General features: G+C 40.7%; 1 protein-coding gene across 2 annotated transcripts in view; it reads left to right on the plus strand.

Annotated features, from left to right (window-relative positions):
- The window catches only part of LOC135556463 (DNA-binding protein RFX2), a 67335-nt gene that overhangs the window by 27542 nt on the left and 19836 nt on the right, over positions 1 to 19957 (plus strand). For both annotated transcript variants that reach the window (XM_064989691.1, XM_064989693.1), the window contains exons 3-4: positions 1885 to 1974; positions 2446 to 2528. In XM_064989691.1, coding sequence (XP_064845763.1) covers positions 1885 to 1974; positions 2446 to 2528 — 173 coding nt within the window. The remainder of the gene's footprint in view (positions 1 to 1884; positions 1975 to 2445; positions 2529 to 19957) is intronic.

Raw genomic sequence — 19957 nt, forward strand, 5'->3', positions numbered from 1 at the left:
ACTCTTCAGTGCATTGGCCAAGTGAAGGCTCTTTTTGCCAACGTAGTCCGTGTGGGATAACTCCATTTCGAACATACTCACTTAAAGTTACAATGTGCAGGTGTTCTAGTTTTCCTGAATGAACAGTCTTGGAATTAATTTCAAAGATTTTCCCAGGTGGCTTCTGGCCGGTCAAATAGAGACTCTGTTACTAAAATGTTGTCTCGTTGTTGTTGGCTATATTCAAAAAGGCTCCGTTGGGTATCGTTAGAATTAGGTTCAGTTCTCATGTTGGCTAGGGAGTTGATTGATTAGGGTGCTGTCAGCGAGAGATGATAGTAGATTTAAACATTTTAAAAACATGAGCTGGCGCACACCCAGAATAATAGTTTGTGTGGAGGTGCTGACTAATGGCGAATAAACCCTAATCTACCAAAATAAAGAAAGTCTCACACTCCATGTGAAATCTCCCAGCAATTTAATGGGTATTTAGCAACGTTTCGGCATCACTGTGCTTTCTTCAGGGTAATGTCATGAATACTTGAACCAGGTTATGTAGACACACAGTGTAACCAATGACAGTATTGAGGGGTGTGTCATAATGATTAAATTCATTAAAATTAATTAGTGAAACTGTTAAAAAATAGTATATAGCATATTAAACATATTATGGTATTGTTATCATATAGAAACATAATATAATATTGTACATCATATTAGCATCAACATACATTATTGTATCATTCAATTTCACATTATAATTTCCTATTTCATTTTTGTTACATGTAATGTTTTGGTTCAACCTTAATATATAATGAACATCATCAACAGAGGGAACATATTAGATGTACGCTAATATTGAACAATCCAGGTGTGCAAAGCTTTTAGAGACTTACGCAATAAGACTTACAGCTGTAATCGTTGCCAAAAGTGTTTCTAACATGTATTGGCTCAGGGGTATGAATAATTATCTAATCAAGATATATTAGTGTTTTATTTTTCATTAATGTGAGTAAATATTATAATTTTTCTTCCACTTTGACAGAGTATTTTGTGTAGGTCATTGACCAAAAATGACAATTAAATCCATTTTAATCCCACTTCTTTGTAACACAACAAAATGTGGGAAAAGTCAAGAGGTGTGAATACTTTCTGAAGGCACTGTAAATTAGCCTACATGTGGATAAAGGCATCATAAATAATTTGATATCATGTTGTGTGTGATCAGGCAGGAGTTTCTGATTAGTGCAAGTAGGACCTATAACCTTGTCTTGCCACAGCTGTTCAAAATTCTGGGAAAAGGACATTGGTTGATGAGAGAAACCAAGCAGTTAAATATCCTTATGTTAATATTTTTGGATAGGGCATCATATTTGCCTTGACAGCTGGCTATGCTTGGGAAAAGACAGTTCTGACCTTAAGGCCTATACTACACTGCCTCTGACATATCCCAGGCTTTTAGAGAAAGCAAATGGCATTTATTTTTGTTGTTATGAACACATCTCCCTCAACAGTCCCCTAAAGAGGGAAACCAGCAGTAGTCATCTGCGACCGCCAAAGAAAAAAGCTGGCCCCAAATAAACCTACATTGCAGGTTGCCTGTAATTACTAAAAACCTAGAATGGACCAAGACAAAAATGTGTTGGCTGGTAAGCTGCACTGCTGCTGAATAGCATCATCTTTCCCACCAGCAATCATTTCATATTTGTGTTGCACACAAGGAAGGAGATTATACCAAAAGTAATGTAGAAAATCCAGTCAAATCCCCTGTTCCGTGATTCTCTGGTGTTCATTAAGGGCTTAGGGATTGTATTTTTATTTTTTGTGTGTAAATAGATATAGTGTGTGTCTGTGTGTGGGCATTTTATGTGCTTACCAATAATTGTGCGTTTCCTCTCCCTCCAGAGGGTGCTGGTTCAGGCCACGGGTTCGGCCCAGAAGGGAGCGCAGGTGCAGCAGCTGTCAGTCCCTCGGGTGCAACAGGTCCCTCAGCAGGTACACTCCTCATCACCCCTTATTCCTTCTCCCCAGCCCCCAGGACACTCAGTCAGTCTAGCTTTAGCCATATGCACAGACCATGGCTCCATTCACAGTAGCATCAGACATATAGAGTCAGATTACATTCTCCACTGTATTGTAAGCGTTCTTGCTTTGGAATGGTATGGGTTTCTAACTGATATAATTGATGTTAGATCTCAATTATATGTGCTTCAATTGCTCAGCAAGGATTTAATCTTTTCTCAGTTTGACACTTTGGACTCACTGCCACCTACTGACAGCACTGCGTTAAGATATGACCAAGATTATGATTATGGAAGACATGATTTACATTGAAGTTTCTTTCTTATTCATAACAAGCATAGATATCCTATCTAATGTCAAGGAATGAGAAACAGCCTAGAGGTGGATACTCTCTCTTGATAATAGTGCTTCAAGGTTGATTCATTTGTTTCTCTCTCTCAATAGGTTCAGCAGGTCCAGCATGTTTACCCCTCCCAGGTTCAATATGTAGGAGAGGGGGGAGAGGCAGTTTACACTAATGGAACCATGTAAGTACTGCGGTGCTCTTCATTTAAGGCAAAGGAACGTGTTCCAGGCGCCTTTAAAATGATTCTAAATAGAAAACCATTAAAGCTAATAGAACATTTAATGTGAGATTGTGTATATATATATGTATATATATGTATATATAGGCAGGCAGGCAGGCAGGCAGGCAGGCAGGCAGGCAGGCAGGCAGGCAGGTGTATATATACGTATAATTATATATATATATACATATATATGTATACACATATATATATATATATATATACGTATATATATATACACATACATACATACATACACACACACACACACACACACACACACACACACACACACACACACACACACACACACACACACACACACACACACACACACACACACACACACTTTTTTGTATATATATATATATATATATATACGTATATATACACACATATATATATATACGTATATATACACATATATATATATATATATATATATATATATATATATATATATATATATATATATATATATATGTGTATGTGTGTGTATATATATATATGTATGTGTGTATATATATGTATATATATGTGTGTATAATTACAGGCCTCTCTCATCTTTTTAAGTGGGAGAACTTGCACAATTGGTGGCTGACTAAATACTATTTAGTCACTAGTAGTAGCCTAATAGTCACTTTTTTGTATATATATATATACAGATAACTTTAGAAAGAGAGGGTCAGATTGTCTCGCCTGGCTTATTTGTAGGGGTCCAGATTTTGCAGCTCTTTCAGAACATCAGCTATCTGGATTTGGGGAGAAATGGGGAGGCTTGGGCAAGTTGCTGTGGGGGGGTGCAGGGCAGTTGACTGGGGTAGGGGTAGCCAGGCGGAAAGCATGGCCAGTCGTAGGAAAAAGATTGAAATTCTCAATTATAGTGGATTTATCGGTTGTGACAATGTTTCCTATCCTCAGTGCAGTGGGCAGCTGGGAGGAGGTGCTCTTATTCTCCATGGACTTTACAGTGTCCCAGAACTTTTTTGAGTTTGTGCTACAGGATGCAAATTTCTGTTTGAAAAAGCTAGCCTTAGCTTTCCTAACTGCCTGTGTATATTGGTTTCCAACTTCCCTGAAAAGTTGCATATCACGGGGGCTAATCGATACTAATGCAGTATGCCACAGAATGTTTTGTGCTGGTCAAGGGCAGTCAGGTCTGGAGTGAACCAAGGGCTATATCTGTTCCTGGTTCTACATTTTTTGAATGGGGCATTCTTATTTGAAATGGTGAGGAAGGCACTTTTTAAAGAATAACCAGGCATCCTCTACTGACGGGATGAGGTCATTATCCTTCCAGGAGACCCGGGCCAGGTCGATTAGAAAGGCCTGCTCGCTGAAGTATTTAGGGAGCGTTTGACTGTGATGAGGGGTGGTCGTTTGACCACAGACTCATTACGGATGCAGGCAATGAGGCAGTGCTCGCTGAGATCTTGGTTGAAAACAGCAGAGGTGTATTTGAAGGGCAAGTTGGTTAGGATGATATCTATGAGGGTGCCCGTGTTTATGGATTTGGGGTTGTACCTGGCAGGTTCATTGATAATTTGTGTGAGATTGAGGGCATAAAGCTTAGATTGTAGGATGGCTGCGGTGTTAAGCATGTCCCAGTTTAGGTAACCTAGCAGCATGAGCTCTGAAGATAGATGGGGGGGGTAATCAATTCACATATGGTGTCCAGAACATAGCTGGGGACAGAGGGTGGTCTGTAGCAAGTGGCAACGGTGAGAGACTTGTTTCTGGAAAGGTGGATTTTTAAAAGTAGAAACTCTAATTGTTTGGGTACAGACCTGGATAGTAAGACAGAACTCTGCAGGCTATCTCTGCAGTAGATTGCAACTTCACCCCCTTTGATAGTTCTATCTTGTCGGAGAATGTTATAGTTAGGGATGGAAATTTCAGGGTGTTTGGTGGTCTTCCTAAACCAGGATTCAGACACTGCTAGGACATCCGGGGTGGCAGAGTGTGCTAAAGCAGTGAATAAAACAAACTTAGGGAGGAGGCTTCTAATGTTAACATGCATGAAACCAAGGCTTTTGCAGTTACATAAGTCAACAAATGAGAGGCACTGATAGGCACTGCAGGGCCTGGATTTACCTCTACATCACCATCCTATATGTGTAATTAGGGTTGCAAAGATACCGGTAATTTACCAAAGTTACTGGAATCTTCAGTAATTCTGTTAATTAAGTAAAACAATTTCCTGCAGTCAAATGACCAAATCGCCCTCTAGTGGCCTCATGGGTGGAATGTTATTAATATTTTCATAATTATTAAACATTTTTTCAATAAACCTGCCGAAAATCCGATGTTTCTTTGTGAAATAAGTCTAAGCAGCACAACCGATTTACAAAAGTACTGCAAATTGAGAAATCATATGACTAAACTGTATAAAAAGAAGAAACTGTGCTATGAAACAAAGAGAAATTATATATAGAATGATAGTAAAAAGCTTTGGAGCACCTTAAATTAAATTTTGGGCAAACAGGCAAACTCCGCTCCATCATTCATTGAATCAGATGACTCAAAACCCACTGATATTGCCAACTACTTTAATTATTTTTTACATTGGCAAGATTAGCAAATTTAGGCATGACATGACTGCAACAAATGCTTACACTACACATCCAAGTATATCTTGCCAAGTCTAGGACTAAAAGGCTCCTCAACAGCTTCTACCCCCAAGCCACTACTCCTGAACAATTCATAAAAATCCCCACTGGACAATTTACATTGACCCCCCCTTGTACACTGCCGCTACTCGCTGTTTGTTTGTTACCTATGCATAGTCACTTCGTCCCCACCTACATGTATAGATTACCTCAACTAGCCTGTACCCCTGCACACTGACTCAGCACTGGTGCCCCCTGTATATAGCTTGTTATTGTGTTACTTTTTATTATTTACTTTTTATTTTAACCTACTTGGTAAATATTTTCTTCTTCTTGAACTACACTGTTGATTAACCTCCCTAGGGCATGTGGGACGCTAGCGTCCCAACTGGCCAACATCCAGTGAGATTGCAGAGCGCCACATTCAAATACAGAAATACTCATTATAAAAATTCAGAAAACAAAACATATTTTACATAGATTTAAAGATGAACTTCTTGTGAATCCAACCACGGTGTCAGATTTTAAAAATGCTTTACGGCGAAAGCATACCTTACGATTATTTGAGAACATAGCCCAGCAGACAAATCATTACAAACAGTAACCAGCCAAGTAGAAGAGTTACACATGTCAGAAATAGAGATATAATGAATCCCTTACCATGATCTTCATATGGTGGCACTCAGAAGACATTAATTTACTCAATAAATGTTCCTTTTGTTTGATAAAGTCTCTTTATATCCAAAAACCTCTGTTTTGTTTGCGCGTTTTCTTCAGTAATCCACAGGCTCAAAAGCAGTCTAAACAGGCAGACTAAAAAATCTAAATTGTATCCGTAAAGTTCATAGAAACATGTCAAACGATGTTTATATTCCATCCTCAGGTTGTTTTTAGCCTAAATGATCTATAATATTTCAACCGGACAATAACGTTGTCAATATAAAAGGTAAACAAGAAAGGCACTCTCTCGGGATTGTGCATGAAAAAGCTCTGTGACACGGTAGGGTCCACTCATTCAGACTGGTCTTACTCCCTCATTTATCAGAATACAAGCCTGAAACAATTTCTAAAGACTGTTGACATCTAGTTGAAGGCATAGTAACTGCAATTTGGATAATGTAATGGTATTGAATAGAAAACTAGAAAACCAACAAAAAAAACTACTTCCTGAATGGATTATTCTCAGGGTTTCGCCTGCCAAATCAGTTCTGTTATACTTACAGACACTATTTTAACAGTTTTGGGAACTTTATAGTGTTTTATATCCAAATCTACCAGTTATATGCATATCATATCTTCTGGGCCCGAGTAGCAGGCTGTTTAATTTGGGCATGCTTTTCATCCAAAATTCCGAATGCTGCCCCCTACCCTAGAGAAGTTAAGGGCTTGTAAGTAAGCATTTCACGGTAAAGTGAATAAAGTTTGATTTGATATATCTGACCAAATTATGAAAGACAAGCATTGTAATTTTGAAATACTTAAAGTCAGTGTAGAAGAGTTGAAAAAGTTGTCTATCAACAATGACAAGCCACCGGTGTCTGACAGTTTGGATGGAAAATGAGAATAATAGCGAAAGATATTGCCACATCTTCAATTTAAGCCTACTAGAAAGTGTGTGCCCTCAGGCTTGGAGGGAAGCAAAAGTCAACCCCCCTTTACTGGCTCAAATAGTCGATCAATCAGCCTGTTACCAACCCTTAGTTAACCTTTCAAAAATGGTGTTTGACCAGATACAATGCTATTTTACAGTATAAAAAGATTGTGGGGGCTGTTTTGTTAGACTTCAGTACGGCTTTTGACATTATCGATCATAGTGTGCTGCTGGAAAAACATATGTGTTATGGCTTTACACCCCCTGCTATATTGCGGATAAAGATTTACTTGTCTGACAGAACACAGAGGATCTTCTTTAATGGAAGCCTCTCCAACATAATCCAGGTAGAATCAGGAATTCCCCAGGGCAGATGTCTAGGCCCTTTACAAAACATTCACCTCAACTAAATATTGTAATAAATAATATGGGAAGTAGCAATGAACTAAACTGCTAGGAGTAACCCTGGATTTTAAACTGTCATTGTTAAAACATGTTGATATAACTGGCTAAAATGGGGAGAAGCGCTGCTCATTAAAACTCAAACGTTCATTAAAACACACATGCAGGGTACGCAATTCAAGCTACACTCGTTGTGAATCTAGCCAACAAGTCAGATTTTTAAAATGCTTTTCGGCGAAAGCATGAGAAGCTATTATCTGATAGCATGCAACACCCCGAAATACCTGAAGGGGACGTAAACAAAAGAATTAGCGTAGCCGGCGCTACACAAAACGCAGAAATAAAATATAAAACATTCATTACCTTTGACGAGCTTCTTTGTTGGCACTCCTATATGTCCCATAAACATCACAATTGGGTATTTTTTTCGATTAAATCGGTCCTTGTATACCCAAAATGTCCATTTATGAAGACTGTGTGATCCAGGAAAAACACTTTTTCTAAACGCAACGTTATTTTTTTAAATTAAAAAAGTTGCCTATAAATTTTGACAAAACACTTCAAACTACTTCTGTAATCCAACTTTATGTTATTAGTAAATGTTAATAAACAATCAAATTGATCACGGAGCGATCTGTATTCAATAGGAGCAAGTTTGGAAAACGTAGTCCTCTTTCCCCCTTCCATTTCTTCCTGCTGTGTACCCGACGAGAGGATGTGCGTATTACTCTTCTGACCAAGGATTTACCTGCATAGAAATCACAACACTGGCGACATCGTGTGGAAGCTGTAGGAACTGTAAGCCGTTCGCTATCTATTATACCTTGCAATAGACAATACAGAGACTGGCTGATTGATTTTTTTCTTCGTCGATTTTGTGATCAGGTTTCCTTGCGATTTTGACCACAACACGTTCTGTTATAGTCACAGACATCATTTAACCAGTTTTAGAAACTTCAGAGTGTTTTCTATCCACACATACTAATCATATGCATATACTATATTCCTGGCATGAGTAGCAGGACGTTGAAATGTTGCGCGATTTTTAACAGAATGTTGAAAAAAGAAGCCCGATCTCTAACAGGATTTATTAAGAAGCAGTGCGGCTTGGTTGGGTTGGGTATCGGAGGACGCATGACTTTCGACCTTCATCTCTCCCGAGCCCGTACGGGAGTTGTAGCGATGAGACAAGATAGTAGCTACTAACAACCACGAAATTGGGGAGAAAAAGGGGGTAAAATTAAAAATAAAATTAAAATAACAACATTTTAAAAAACAACACCAGGCAGGTTCTTCATGTGCATTCAGTTTGTCAACACTTCTTTGAGCCATGAGAGATTGACATGCATATCATTAATGTTAGCTCTCAGACGTGCTGCCCTGTTATGAGCCAATTGTAATTTTCCTAAATCCCGCTGTGACACCAGACTACATGACTGAAGAGTAGTCCAGGTGAGGTTTATTCACGGGAACATTCTGGCATGCACAAAACAAAGCAACTCATTTTATACTGACTTCTCACGCCCACACATTCACACAACCATAAGTACACACATACACACAAATAGACGCACACACATACACACAAACAGACGCACACACTGTCTGTCTCACTACCCAGCCGACAGAGATTAGTGACCTTGTCCTTGAGGCGTACTCCCCTTTCTATCCCAAATCTCGTGTCAGGTTGGCACCAAGCTTAGTCTGTGTTTAAAATACCATAATGACATATTGTTTTACCCTAATTCTGACTAGGACTACACATTTATTGATTATGATTTTATACATTCTAATCAATTCCATACAATTATATGTTTCAGGGCGGAATATTCTAATCGTTCAATTAACAGATAATTCTCAACTAACAATCCACCCTGAATGACTAAATAATACACTCTGACACATCAATTGTATACAAGAATAATCCTGACCAATATATTGCTTATCATATCCTGCCATACATTTACATATGTTATACAGTGACAAGGTGGAATCCTGTTAATTATTGCCTATACATTAACTACAAAAAATGACACGTCTATTTTTATTAATATTGTCAATGTCAACCAAAATCAATCTCACAAAACCAATATGTGTATTTTCATTCCTTATCCATTAATGACAGTTATAGGCCTACATTAGGTATCCTAACACTTCCTTTTTATTACAATCTTCATAAACAGTCTTAACCCTCAAAAATAGTCTCATCCAACATTGGCTCCTCGTAGTTAAAAGAAACGGAGCCATCTCCTAGGCCTGAAGGCCCGTATTCGTCAACACACAGGCCGGAGCTCGAAATCGGTCCGTACCTCACCATCTGTTGCGTCATTGACATAAACTTTCACACAGGGGACCAAACAACATCCAAACAGAACCATAACACTCATACAGGTGAAGGTTGCCCACAACACAGTGATTATGACATTTTTCCATTTCCCAAACATACTATCAAACCAATTTGTTAGAGCGTCATCTACCCCAGGTTTCTCTGCCAATTTGTGAGCTAATGTGGTTAAACCAGCCAGGGCCTTGGTCACTTATCCGTCTGGAGCTGTGTTATCGGTGATGAAAGAACAACATTCTGCTCCGAATATGACACCCACCACCCTTTTCAGCCAGTAACATATCCAATGCTATCCTATGTAAACTCTATTGTCAAAAGATCCGGACGGAGCACTCCTTCTCTCTCTTCACCTTGTGTTTGATAAGGGTGAAGGGCATGCCGAACTGCACTAGTGCACAACTACCCGTCCAACTGGTAGGCAGGTCAGGCCACAGCCTCACCCCTCCACAAACCACCAGACATCCGCTCTAGGCCTTTTCATCTGCCAGTCAAGTCCCTCATTGTCTTGTCGGTTGTAACATTCTCTGTCCTATTGCAGAGAATGTGACGTAGCGAGCCATGACGTAGCAAGCCATGCAATAATAATGTCCTGTAACTGTGAAAGGGGGAAGTCTGGATGTAATGGGCACATGGGGATACAGATAATGCAGATCAATGCAACTGTCATTGTCTGGCTTCCCTGCCTTCATGAACAGCTTTACCATACAGGCCATTCCCCTGGGTGTATCAATTCCATCGAATGGAAAGGGAATGGTTGTCACCTGAGGTTTTGCTGTGGCGCAGGCATAACATTCTTCTTTCGCTACTGATCTGGCTGTATACTGAATCGATTCTAACTATAGGTTAGAATCCCCATAACCAGTTTCCACCTCAATCACTTCCTTCAGATCTTTTGTCTGCACTATCCGCACCGGCCCTTGGCTCTGGACTACTCTGCCATCACTATCTGTTTTGTCAGGGGCTCTGCTTGTATTCTGGCTGACTATAGAGCTATCACCTGCCCTAACTAACCTCTTCTACTCGGAATGGCACTATGGTGTCAACCAAAACCTGATCAAACCCTACATACCATAACCCTAGATCCTCCTTCTTTACGTTTTTAACGGTAATTCGTACCTTTATGGAATACTTCTCTCACTCCGGATTGCAGTCAAAAACCCTCACCTTCACTATACTCCATCTTCTTCCATACTGGGTAAGCGGATTCATATAGCCCTCTCTCTGTGTGTAGGCTATGACCTGCTTCCATGAACTACACGGGGACCTGCACAGATATCTTCCATAATGGCTTATAGTCCTAGACTGCCAAGGAGTCAGATGCCCCATTTGGTCTACATAGAACTCCACTGAGACATCCTTCCCAATCTCCACTCTCACTTCCTGTTTATCCAGATCAAGTGATCTCTTATGCTTGGTTAATACAATATCCTCATCGTCTAACTATGGGTCACATTACCACCTTCTGCATTCTCGGGATGGGTCATGGTGTATTTAGGAATATTGCTCCCACAATAAGACAGCTCAAACCAATCGGCACTCCTGTAAAGCCCCACCCTTTCCCGGAGAACATATCCTCAGCTAGGCCAGCCCACACTTTCACTTCTATGAACGCGGACAGGGCGGGGTCAGGGAATCTTCGTTAGAGAGGTAACCCCCGACCCTTATTGGAATTCGGTTCTCCTCCTAACACTGTGATTGTTCGACAGTGTCAGTGTGTCTTCTCCTGTAACCCTTTTGCAATGTGTAATATGAACCCAGGTAGCTCCTTCAGCTATTCTCACCGCGAAGGCTGTCACCAGGAGTATTGGTATTGCCCCTCCCAACGGGGCTGCTTCCCGTCTATTCTCCTCAGGGACTGGATTGAGTGAATCACCTTCTCCTGTAATTCATCTGTAGAGCATAAAATCTTGGACATACGGGTTTGGTTAACAAACAGTCTTCTCATGTGTTCTGCTAGAACCTAACTCTGTCGTTCTATTTGTTCTATCTGATTAGCTAGAATATCATCCATTATTTAAAGAACTAGACCCCAGTACACCAATTCTAGGGATAATATCTTGACCTAATATTTCAGTTACCATAATCGTGTCCGCCAAGTAAGTTGGGAACGCTATAAAAAAACAAATGTTCATTATTATCCAATAGGCCACAAAGTGTCCTATCCTATCCCCCCCTTTGATACATGGCTCCACCCCTGTATCAATATTGCCGCAAATCTAAATAATGACTTAGGAAAGATTAGTAAATTATCCTTATGTCAGACATTATCATGTAGTAGCTCCCCTTTCATTCTCTTTATGTCCAATTCTCCCTGGAGTGTTCGTTCTTGTCTATCCTGTATCAATTCTCTGTCAAGTGTCTTATCTACTTTAAGAGTTATCTGTTCTGCTTTGTAAGGTCTTAGATATATATGTGCTTGTCTATGTAAACAGTAACCTTTCTCTCCTTTCTTATTTCACAGGCCCTAGTCAATGCTACTATTTCGGCCTGTTGTGCCGAATAACTTCTGGGCAATGTTTCCGTGTTTAACACCTTAGTTAAAAAAACTTTTGTCTCCACTCGGTACTGTTCTCTACCCATTCTGTGTCACTCCTGTCTTGCTCATTTCCTGGCCCCCCCTTCCCCACCTTCTCCTCTCTGCTCCCAAACCTTCAAGGTCTCCGCAGTGCGGGGAGGGCTCCTCCGTCTGACCTTTCTCCTATCTGTCTGTCTTTCTCATAACAGTCAGTATCAAATATGGGTTGTTTCCAAATTTTGGCTAAGTGTCTCACTGTCTCAACTCATAGATTTTGGAAAAATTACCTGTCTATGGTGGCCATCTCTAAAGTAATTACAATAGGTTGATTAAGGTTCTCTCGATGTTCTCAATAATTCTGAATCACCACAGATGTCATATATCCCTGTCCTGTTGGTCTGGATTAGGTTCTAAATACTTATCATAAGTCTACCATTAATCCAAGGCTATGCCATTTCTTTCTTCTCATTGGTTCAAATTACCACTATGTCAAAGAACTATAATCTCGTTCATAATTATCAATTACTCAATTTACCTTAAAATCAGTATCACAAATGACCTTAAATTCATTATCCAAATGGCCCTCCCACGAAGCTGATCAGACCACAAGGGAAAGCCATGACAGAGGTCAAAGGACAAATTAAAGAAAAACCCTCAAACATTTTCTACATGTTGTATCCCAGGTTCCCAGTACATTTCCTTTATCAAAATAATTCACGTTTAATTAAAACTCAGAAAATAAAACTTCTAATATTCTATATGTGTGCCCCGATTCAGGAACCTAAACATTGACTACAAAGAAAACCTAATAATAATGATAATTCCATTGTACTCCCTCCAATCATTAGTTTTACATTTCCTCAATGGTTCATTATACTTAATTGAATGTGCCCTCCAAGCTTGTTTTGCAACATTAAATCCCATTCAGTCACCGTCCCTTTAAAATAAAATTACTCAACCTGCAATCCACTTTGCGGACTTGTCATGGTTCCATGTAATGGAAACAGATTATAATGTTAGTATACCTTAACTTCCTGTTCAATTGCACTGGTGTTACCTAAACAATCAAACCAAAAATCAATAACCGGGAACTATCACAAAATGTTTATGATTCAACTATTCAGACCTCCCTCTCTTACAGCCAAATATAGCCCAGTGAGCGCGACTAACTGTCCTCTTCTTACCAGTGGACAAAAATACAAACTCTCCTCCAACAACGTTCTGTCTTACCTTACTCTATCGTATGATTATAACCAAACTTTACAACTGTCCCATCTTTCGACTTCACCCTTATGAATTGTTCCAGCCTTAAGTGTAATATGTAAATCGGCAAAATTTATAACCTACATCAGTCAATCCATAAGAATAAAACACATTTCGATGGGCACAACTCTATCGCAATTATCTCTCCATTATAATTTAGAATTCATCAGGTTTTAGGTAACTGTCTCATCTATGATTCAGTAATTTAAATATGACTCCAGTCTCAATACATTATTCCAGCAGATCATTTGGGCAACACAAATGTATTCCATCGAAATCGCCTCGCTATTATTTTGAATGAATTAGTCTTTCAATTTAACCTAAACAAGCTATTAAAACGTTCAGATTATATATCTTAAACAAACACTAACAACCGTATCTATCCAGGCAAAACCTATCAATAGTTGAATTACAATCAGAATGAATTTTAGTCTAGTGGTGCCCAGGCTGAGATGCGAACCCGAGTCTCCCGTATTGTAGGCACGAACTATCGAGACCATTCCCAGAAAATAGCCCTAATTTAAAGGTCCAAGCGTTTCCCCAGTGAGGATTCTCCTTACTCTCGCTCCCTCGTTGTCTCTGCCTCTCTCTCTTTTCCCTGTCTGTCCCCTTATCTTCTCTTTTCCTTTCCTCTCTTGACTCTTGTCCCCTTTTCTCGACTTTTTCCCTTTCTTTTTAAAATCTTTCCTGCTCTTTCCCCAAGAGTAGCAATAAATATTTGACTCCTGTCTGTCCGCTCTCTCTCTCTCTGCACTCTATCTACAGCCCACTGTAAAACAAACCGCAGCCCCCTGACCTGGGGTCCCGTCACCTTTTACAGCCGCCCAATCCTTTTTCTGTCTCATCTTCTTCTATGTGTATGTGCTTTTTACCGCTATCCAATTACTATAGTTATGTTCTACAGTATATTCTCTCAATCTAGGTGTATGGATATCTAAGATCTATGTATGTGCTGTTTACCGTTATCCAATTACTATAGTTGTTATCCTGCACAATCTATGTGTGTGTCTCTTTTCGTGGAATGGTCAAACCTATTTTGCGCGCCTCCAGTAGTTCTTGCCTCCCTTCCTATTAATATACTTTAGATCAATTACTTCAACCAGTTTTACTTTTAGGTCTTACTGTTAGATGCTGTTAGATCTTAGTATGTTAGATCGGCTAATGTATATTGGCCAATTTAACATTTAGGTCTCAACATTAGATAGTTTCCATTGGTAGTGCGTGCAGATACCTTCGTGTCATTCCGGAAAATCTATGTGTATGTATTTCTAATTCTGATTAAATTACTCCTATGTGTGTCTCCCTATTGGTGTGTATGTCACTACTCCCTATGTGTGGGCTCACAGTTACTATGCTTATTTTGCTATCTCTTAACCTATGTGTGCCTTTCCTTTCGTGAAACTTAATCTATAGAGGTTTCAATCGGACATTAGGTCTCATATACGTATACGCTAATATCTTGTATCTCACGCCGCTATACTATCTCAGTCCGCTATATCTCGTATCTCACTCTGCTATACTATACCCGGATGCCGCTGGGCCAATTGTGCGCCGCCCTATAGGATTCCCGATCAAGGCCAGTTGTGATATAGCCCGCTGCGCCACTTGGGAACCCTGGGGTTGAATATTTTCCCGGTATTTTACAGATGTTCCATCCTGAGAATAAATCACTTTTCTCCCGGGTAACATGGTATTTTACGCCAAAACCGGAAGTGTTATTCAAAAGCATGCATAATAAAGCATTTAAATATGTATGGATGTCGTTGATTAGAGCTTTGTTCCGCATAAACATTCAAACCTGATGCTACCTGAGCCTGATGAGCCATATATTAAATACATTTTATGAGCCCTGCATTAACATAATTTATTGAGCCCAAACCCCCAAAAAAGGCCAAATGATTGTGCACTTACCCAATACATACACTACCATTCAAAAGTTTTGCATCACTTAGAAATGTCCTTGTTTTTGAAAGAAAAGCAACTTAAAATACAGCGACTCCACATCCTGGAGTCGCCTCTTCACTGTTGATGTTGAGACTAGTGTTTTGCGGGTACTATTTAATGAAGCTGCCATTTGAGGACTTGTGAGGCGTCTGTTTCTCAAACTAGACACTCTAATGTACTTGCCCTCTTGCTCAGTTGTGCACCAGGGCCCTCCCACTCTTATTTTCTATTCTAGTTAGAGGCAGTTTGCGCTGTTCTGTGAAGGGAGTAGTACACTGTTGTACGAGATCTTCAGTTTCTTGGCAATTTCTCGCATGGAATAGCCCTCATTTCTCAGAACAAGAATAGACTGACGAGTTTCAGAAGAAAGTTGTTCGTTTCGGGTCATTTTGAGCCTGTAATCAAACCCCCAAATGCTGACACTTCAGATATTCAACTAGTCTAAAGAAGGCCAGTTTTATTGCTTCTTTAATCAGAAAAAAAGTTTTCAGTTGTGCTAAAATAATTGCAAAAGGGTTTTCTAATGACCAATTAGCCTTTTAAAATTATAACCTTGGATTAGCTAACACCATGTCCCTTTGGAACACAGGAGTGATGGTTGCTGATAATGGGCCTCTGTACGCCTATGTAGATATTGCATAAAAAATCTTCCGTTTCCAGCTACAATAGTCATTTACAACATTAACAATGTCAACACTGTATTTCTGATCAATTTGATGTTATTTTAATGGACAAAAATGTGCTTTTCTTTCAAAAACGAGGACATTTATAAGTGACCCCAAACATAAATAAATTAATCTAGTTTCTGTAGACTAATATTTTCGAGTGTGAACTGTATTACTGTATTGTACTGTATTATATGGACTGGAATTACGCACATCGTTCATACCATGAAAGCAGACGAGAACATGCGATTCTGGGGCAGCGCATGCGGCCTACAAAGTAGGCTAGCAAATTTAATTTGAATTTTGAAATACACTGCTCAAAAAAATAAAGGGAACACTTAAACAACACAATGTAACTCCAAGTCAATCACACTTCTGTGAAATCAAACTGTCCACTTAGGAAGCAACACTGATTGACAATAAATTTCACATGCTGTTGTGCAAATGGAATAGACAATAGGTGGAAATTATAGGCAATTAGCAAGACACCCCCAATAAAGGAGTGGTTCTGCAGGTGATAACTACAGACCACTTCTCAGTTCCTATGCTTCCTGGCTGATGTTTTGGTCACTTTTGAATGCTGGCGGTGCTTTCACTCTAGTGGTAGCGTGAGACGGAGTCTACAACCCACACAAGTGGCTCAGGTAGTGCAGCTCATCCAGGATGGCACATCAATGCGAGCTGTGGCAAGAAGGTTTGCTGTGTCTGTCAGCGTAGTGTCTAGAGCATGGAGGCGCTACCAGGAGACAGGCCAGTACATCAGGAGACGTGGAGGAGGCCGTAGGAGGGCAACAACCCAGCAGCAGGACCGCTACCTCCGCCTTTGTGCAAGGAGGAGCACTGCCAGAGCCCTGCAAAATGACTTCTAGCAGGCCACAAATGTGCATGTGTCTGCTCAAACGGTCAGAAACAGACTCCATGAGGGCGGTATGAGGGCCCGACGTCCACAGGTGGGGGTTGTGCTTACAGCCCAACACCGTGCAGGACGTTTGACATTTACCAGAGAACACCAAGATTGGCAAATTCGCCACTGGCGCCCTGTGCTCTTCACAGATGAAAGCCGGTTCACACTAAGCACATATGTGACAGACGTGACAGTCTGGAGACGCCGTGGAGAACGTTCTGCTGCATGCAACATCCTCCAGGATGACCGGTTTGGCGGTGGGTCAGTCATGGTGTGGGGTGGCATTTCTTTGGGGGGGCCGCACAGCCCTCCATGTGCTCGCCAGAGGTAGCCAGACTACCATTCGGTACCGAGATGAGATCCTAAAAACCCTTGTGAGACCATATGCTGGTGCGGTTGGCCCTGGGTTCCTCCTAATGCAAGACAATGTGGCTGGAGTGTGTCAGCAGTTCCTGCACGAGGAAGGCATTGATGCTATGGACTGGCCCGCCCGTTCCCCAGACCTGAATCCAATTGAGCACATCTGGGACATCATGTCTCGCTCCATCCACCAACGCCACGTTGCACCACAGACTGTCCAGGAGTTGGCGGATGCTTTAGTCCAGGTCTGGGAGGAGATCCCTCAGGAGACCATCCGCCACCTCATCAGGAGCATGTCCAGGCGTTGTAGGGAGGTCATACAGGCACGTGGGGGCCACACACACTACTGAGCCTCATTTTGACTTGTTTTAAGGACATTACATCAAAGTTGGATCAGCCTGTAGTGTGGTTTTCCACTTTAATTTTGAGTGTGACTCCAAATCCAGACCTCCATGGGTTGATACATTTTATTTCCATTGATAATTTTTGTGATTTTGTTGTCAGCACATTCAACTATGTAAAGAAAAAAGTATTTTATAAGAATATTTCATTCATTCAGATCTAGGATGTGTTATTTTAGTGTTCTTGTTATTTTTTGAGCAGTGTATAATAGGGCCTCAGTGTCTTTGGATATTTTTGTCAGATGTTACTATGGAATACTGAAGTATAATTACAAGCATTTCATAAGTGTCAAAGGCTTTAGTTGACAATTATGAAGTTGATACAGAGTCAATATTTGCAGTGTTGACCCTTCTTTTTCAAGACCTCTGCAATCTGCCCTGGCATGCTGTCAGTTAACTTCTGGGCCACATCCTGACTGATGGCAGCTCATTCTTGCATAATTAATGCTTGGAGTTTGTCAGAATGTGTGGGTTTTTGTTTGTCCACCTGCCTCTTGAGGAATGACCACAAATTCTCAATGGGATTAAGGTCTGAGGAGTTTCCTGGCCATGGATCCAAAATATCGACGTTTTGTTCCCCGAGCCACTTAGTTATCACTTTTGCCTTATGGCAAGGTGCTCCATCATGCTGGAAAAGGCATTGTTCGTCACAACTGGAGAAGTTGCTCTCGGAGGATGTGTTGGTACCATTCTTTATTCATGGCTCTGTTCTTAGGCAAAATTGTGAGTGAGCCCACTCCCTTGGCTGAGAAGCAACCCCTCACATGAATGGTTTCAGGAGGCTTTACTGTTGGCATGACACAGGACTGATGGTAGCGCTCACCTTGTCTTCTCCGGACAAGCTTTTTTGCGGATGCCCTAAACAATTGGAAAGGGGATTCATCAGAGCAAATGACTTTACCCCAATCCTCAGCAGTCCAATTCATGTACCTTTTGCAGAATATCAGTCTGTCCCTGATGTTTTTCCCTTTGCTACCCTTCTTTGACACCAGGCCATCCTCCAAAAGTCTTCGCCTCACTGTGCTTGAAGATGCAAGCCCCACCCTCCTTTTGAAGCTTCCAGTCTGTTATTCAAACTCAATCAGCATAACCGAGTGATCTCCAGCCTTGTCCTCGTCAACACTCACACCTGTGTTAACGAGAGAATCACTGACATGATGACAGCTGGTCTTTTTGTGGCAGGGCTGAAATGCAGTGGAAATGTTTTTGGGGGATTCAGTACATTTGCATGGCAAAGAGGGACTTTGCAATTAATTGCAATTTATCTGATCACTCTTCATAACATTCTGGAGCATATGCAAATTGCCATCATACAAACAGACTTTGTGGCACAAATATTAATTTTCATTCTCAAAACTTTTGGCCACGACTGTATATAAGGTCCCACAGTAGACAGTGCGTGAGGTAGAAGCCATGGGGTCGGAGGAATTGTCCGTATACCTCCAAGAAACGACTCTGTCGAGGCACAGATCTGGGGAAGAGTACCAACAAAAAAAACAAATCTTAAATGGAAGATGTTTGGAACCACCAAGACTCTTCCTAGAGCTGGCCGCCTGGCCAAACTGAGCAATCGGGGGAGTAGGGCCTTGATCATTGAGGTGAATGCCAAACGTCACGTCTGGAGGAAACCTTGCACCATCCCTACGGTGAAGCATGGTGGTTGCAGCATCATGCTGTGTGGATGATTTTCAGTGGCAGGGACTGGGAGACTAGTCAGGATCGAGGAAAAGATGAAAGGAGCAAGTACAGAGAGACCCCTGCTCAGGACCTCAGACTGGGGCGAACTTACACCTTCCAACAGGACAACGACCCTAAGCACACAGCCAAGACAACAATTTTTTGCAGTATTACTTTAGTGCCTTGTTTGAAAATAGGATGCATGTTTTTAAATATTTTTTATTCTGTACAGGCTTCCTTCTTTTCACCCTGTCAGATTAGTTAGTATTGTGGAGTAACTACAATGTTGTTGATCCAGCCTCACTTTTCTCCTATCCCAACCATTAAACACTGTACCTGTTTTAACGTCACCATTGTTTTCATGTTGAAATCCCTGAGCGGTTACCTTCCTCTCTGGCAACGGAGTTAGGAAGGACGCCTGTATCTTTGTAGTGACTGGGTGTATTGATACACAATCCAAAGTGTAATTAATAACTTCACCATGCTTAAAGAGATATTCAATGTCTGCTTTTTTATACCCATCTACCAATAGGTGCCCTTCTTTGTGAGGCATTGGAAAACCTCCCTGGTCTTTGATGAATCTGTGTTTTGAAATTCCCCACTTGACTGAGTTACCTTACAGATAATTGTATGTGTGGGGTACAGAGATGAGGTAGTCATTCTAAAATCATGTTCAACACTTTGATTGCAACTTATGTGTCATGTTAAGCACATT

Source organism: Oncorhynchus masou, chromosome 15 (assembly GCF_036934945.1).
Source record: "Oncorhynchus masou masou isolate Uvic2021 chromosome 15, UVic_Omas_1.1, whole genome shotgun sequence".
NCBI lineage: Eukaryota > Metazoa > Chordata > Actinopteri > Salmoniformes > Salmonidae > Oncorhynchus > Oncorhynchus masou.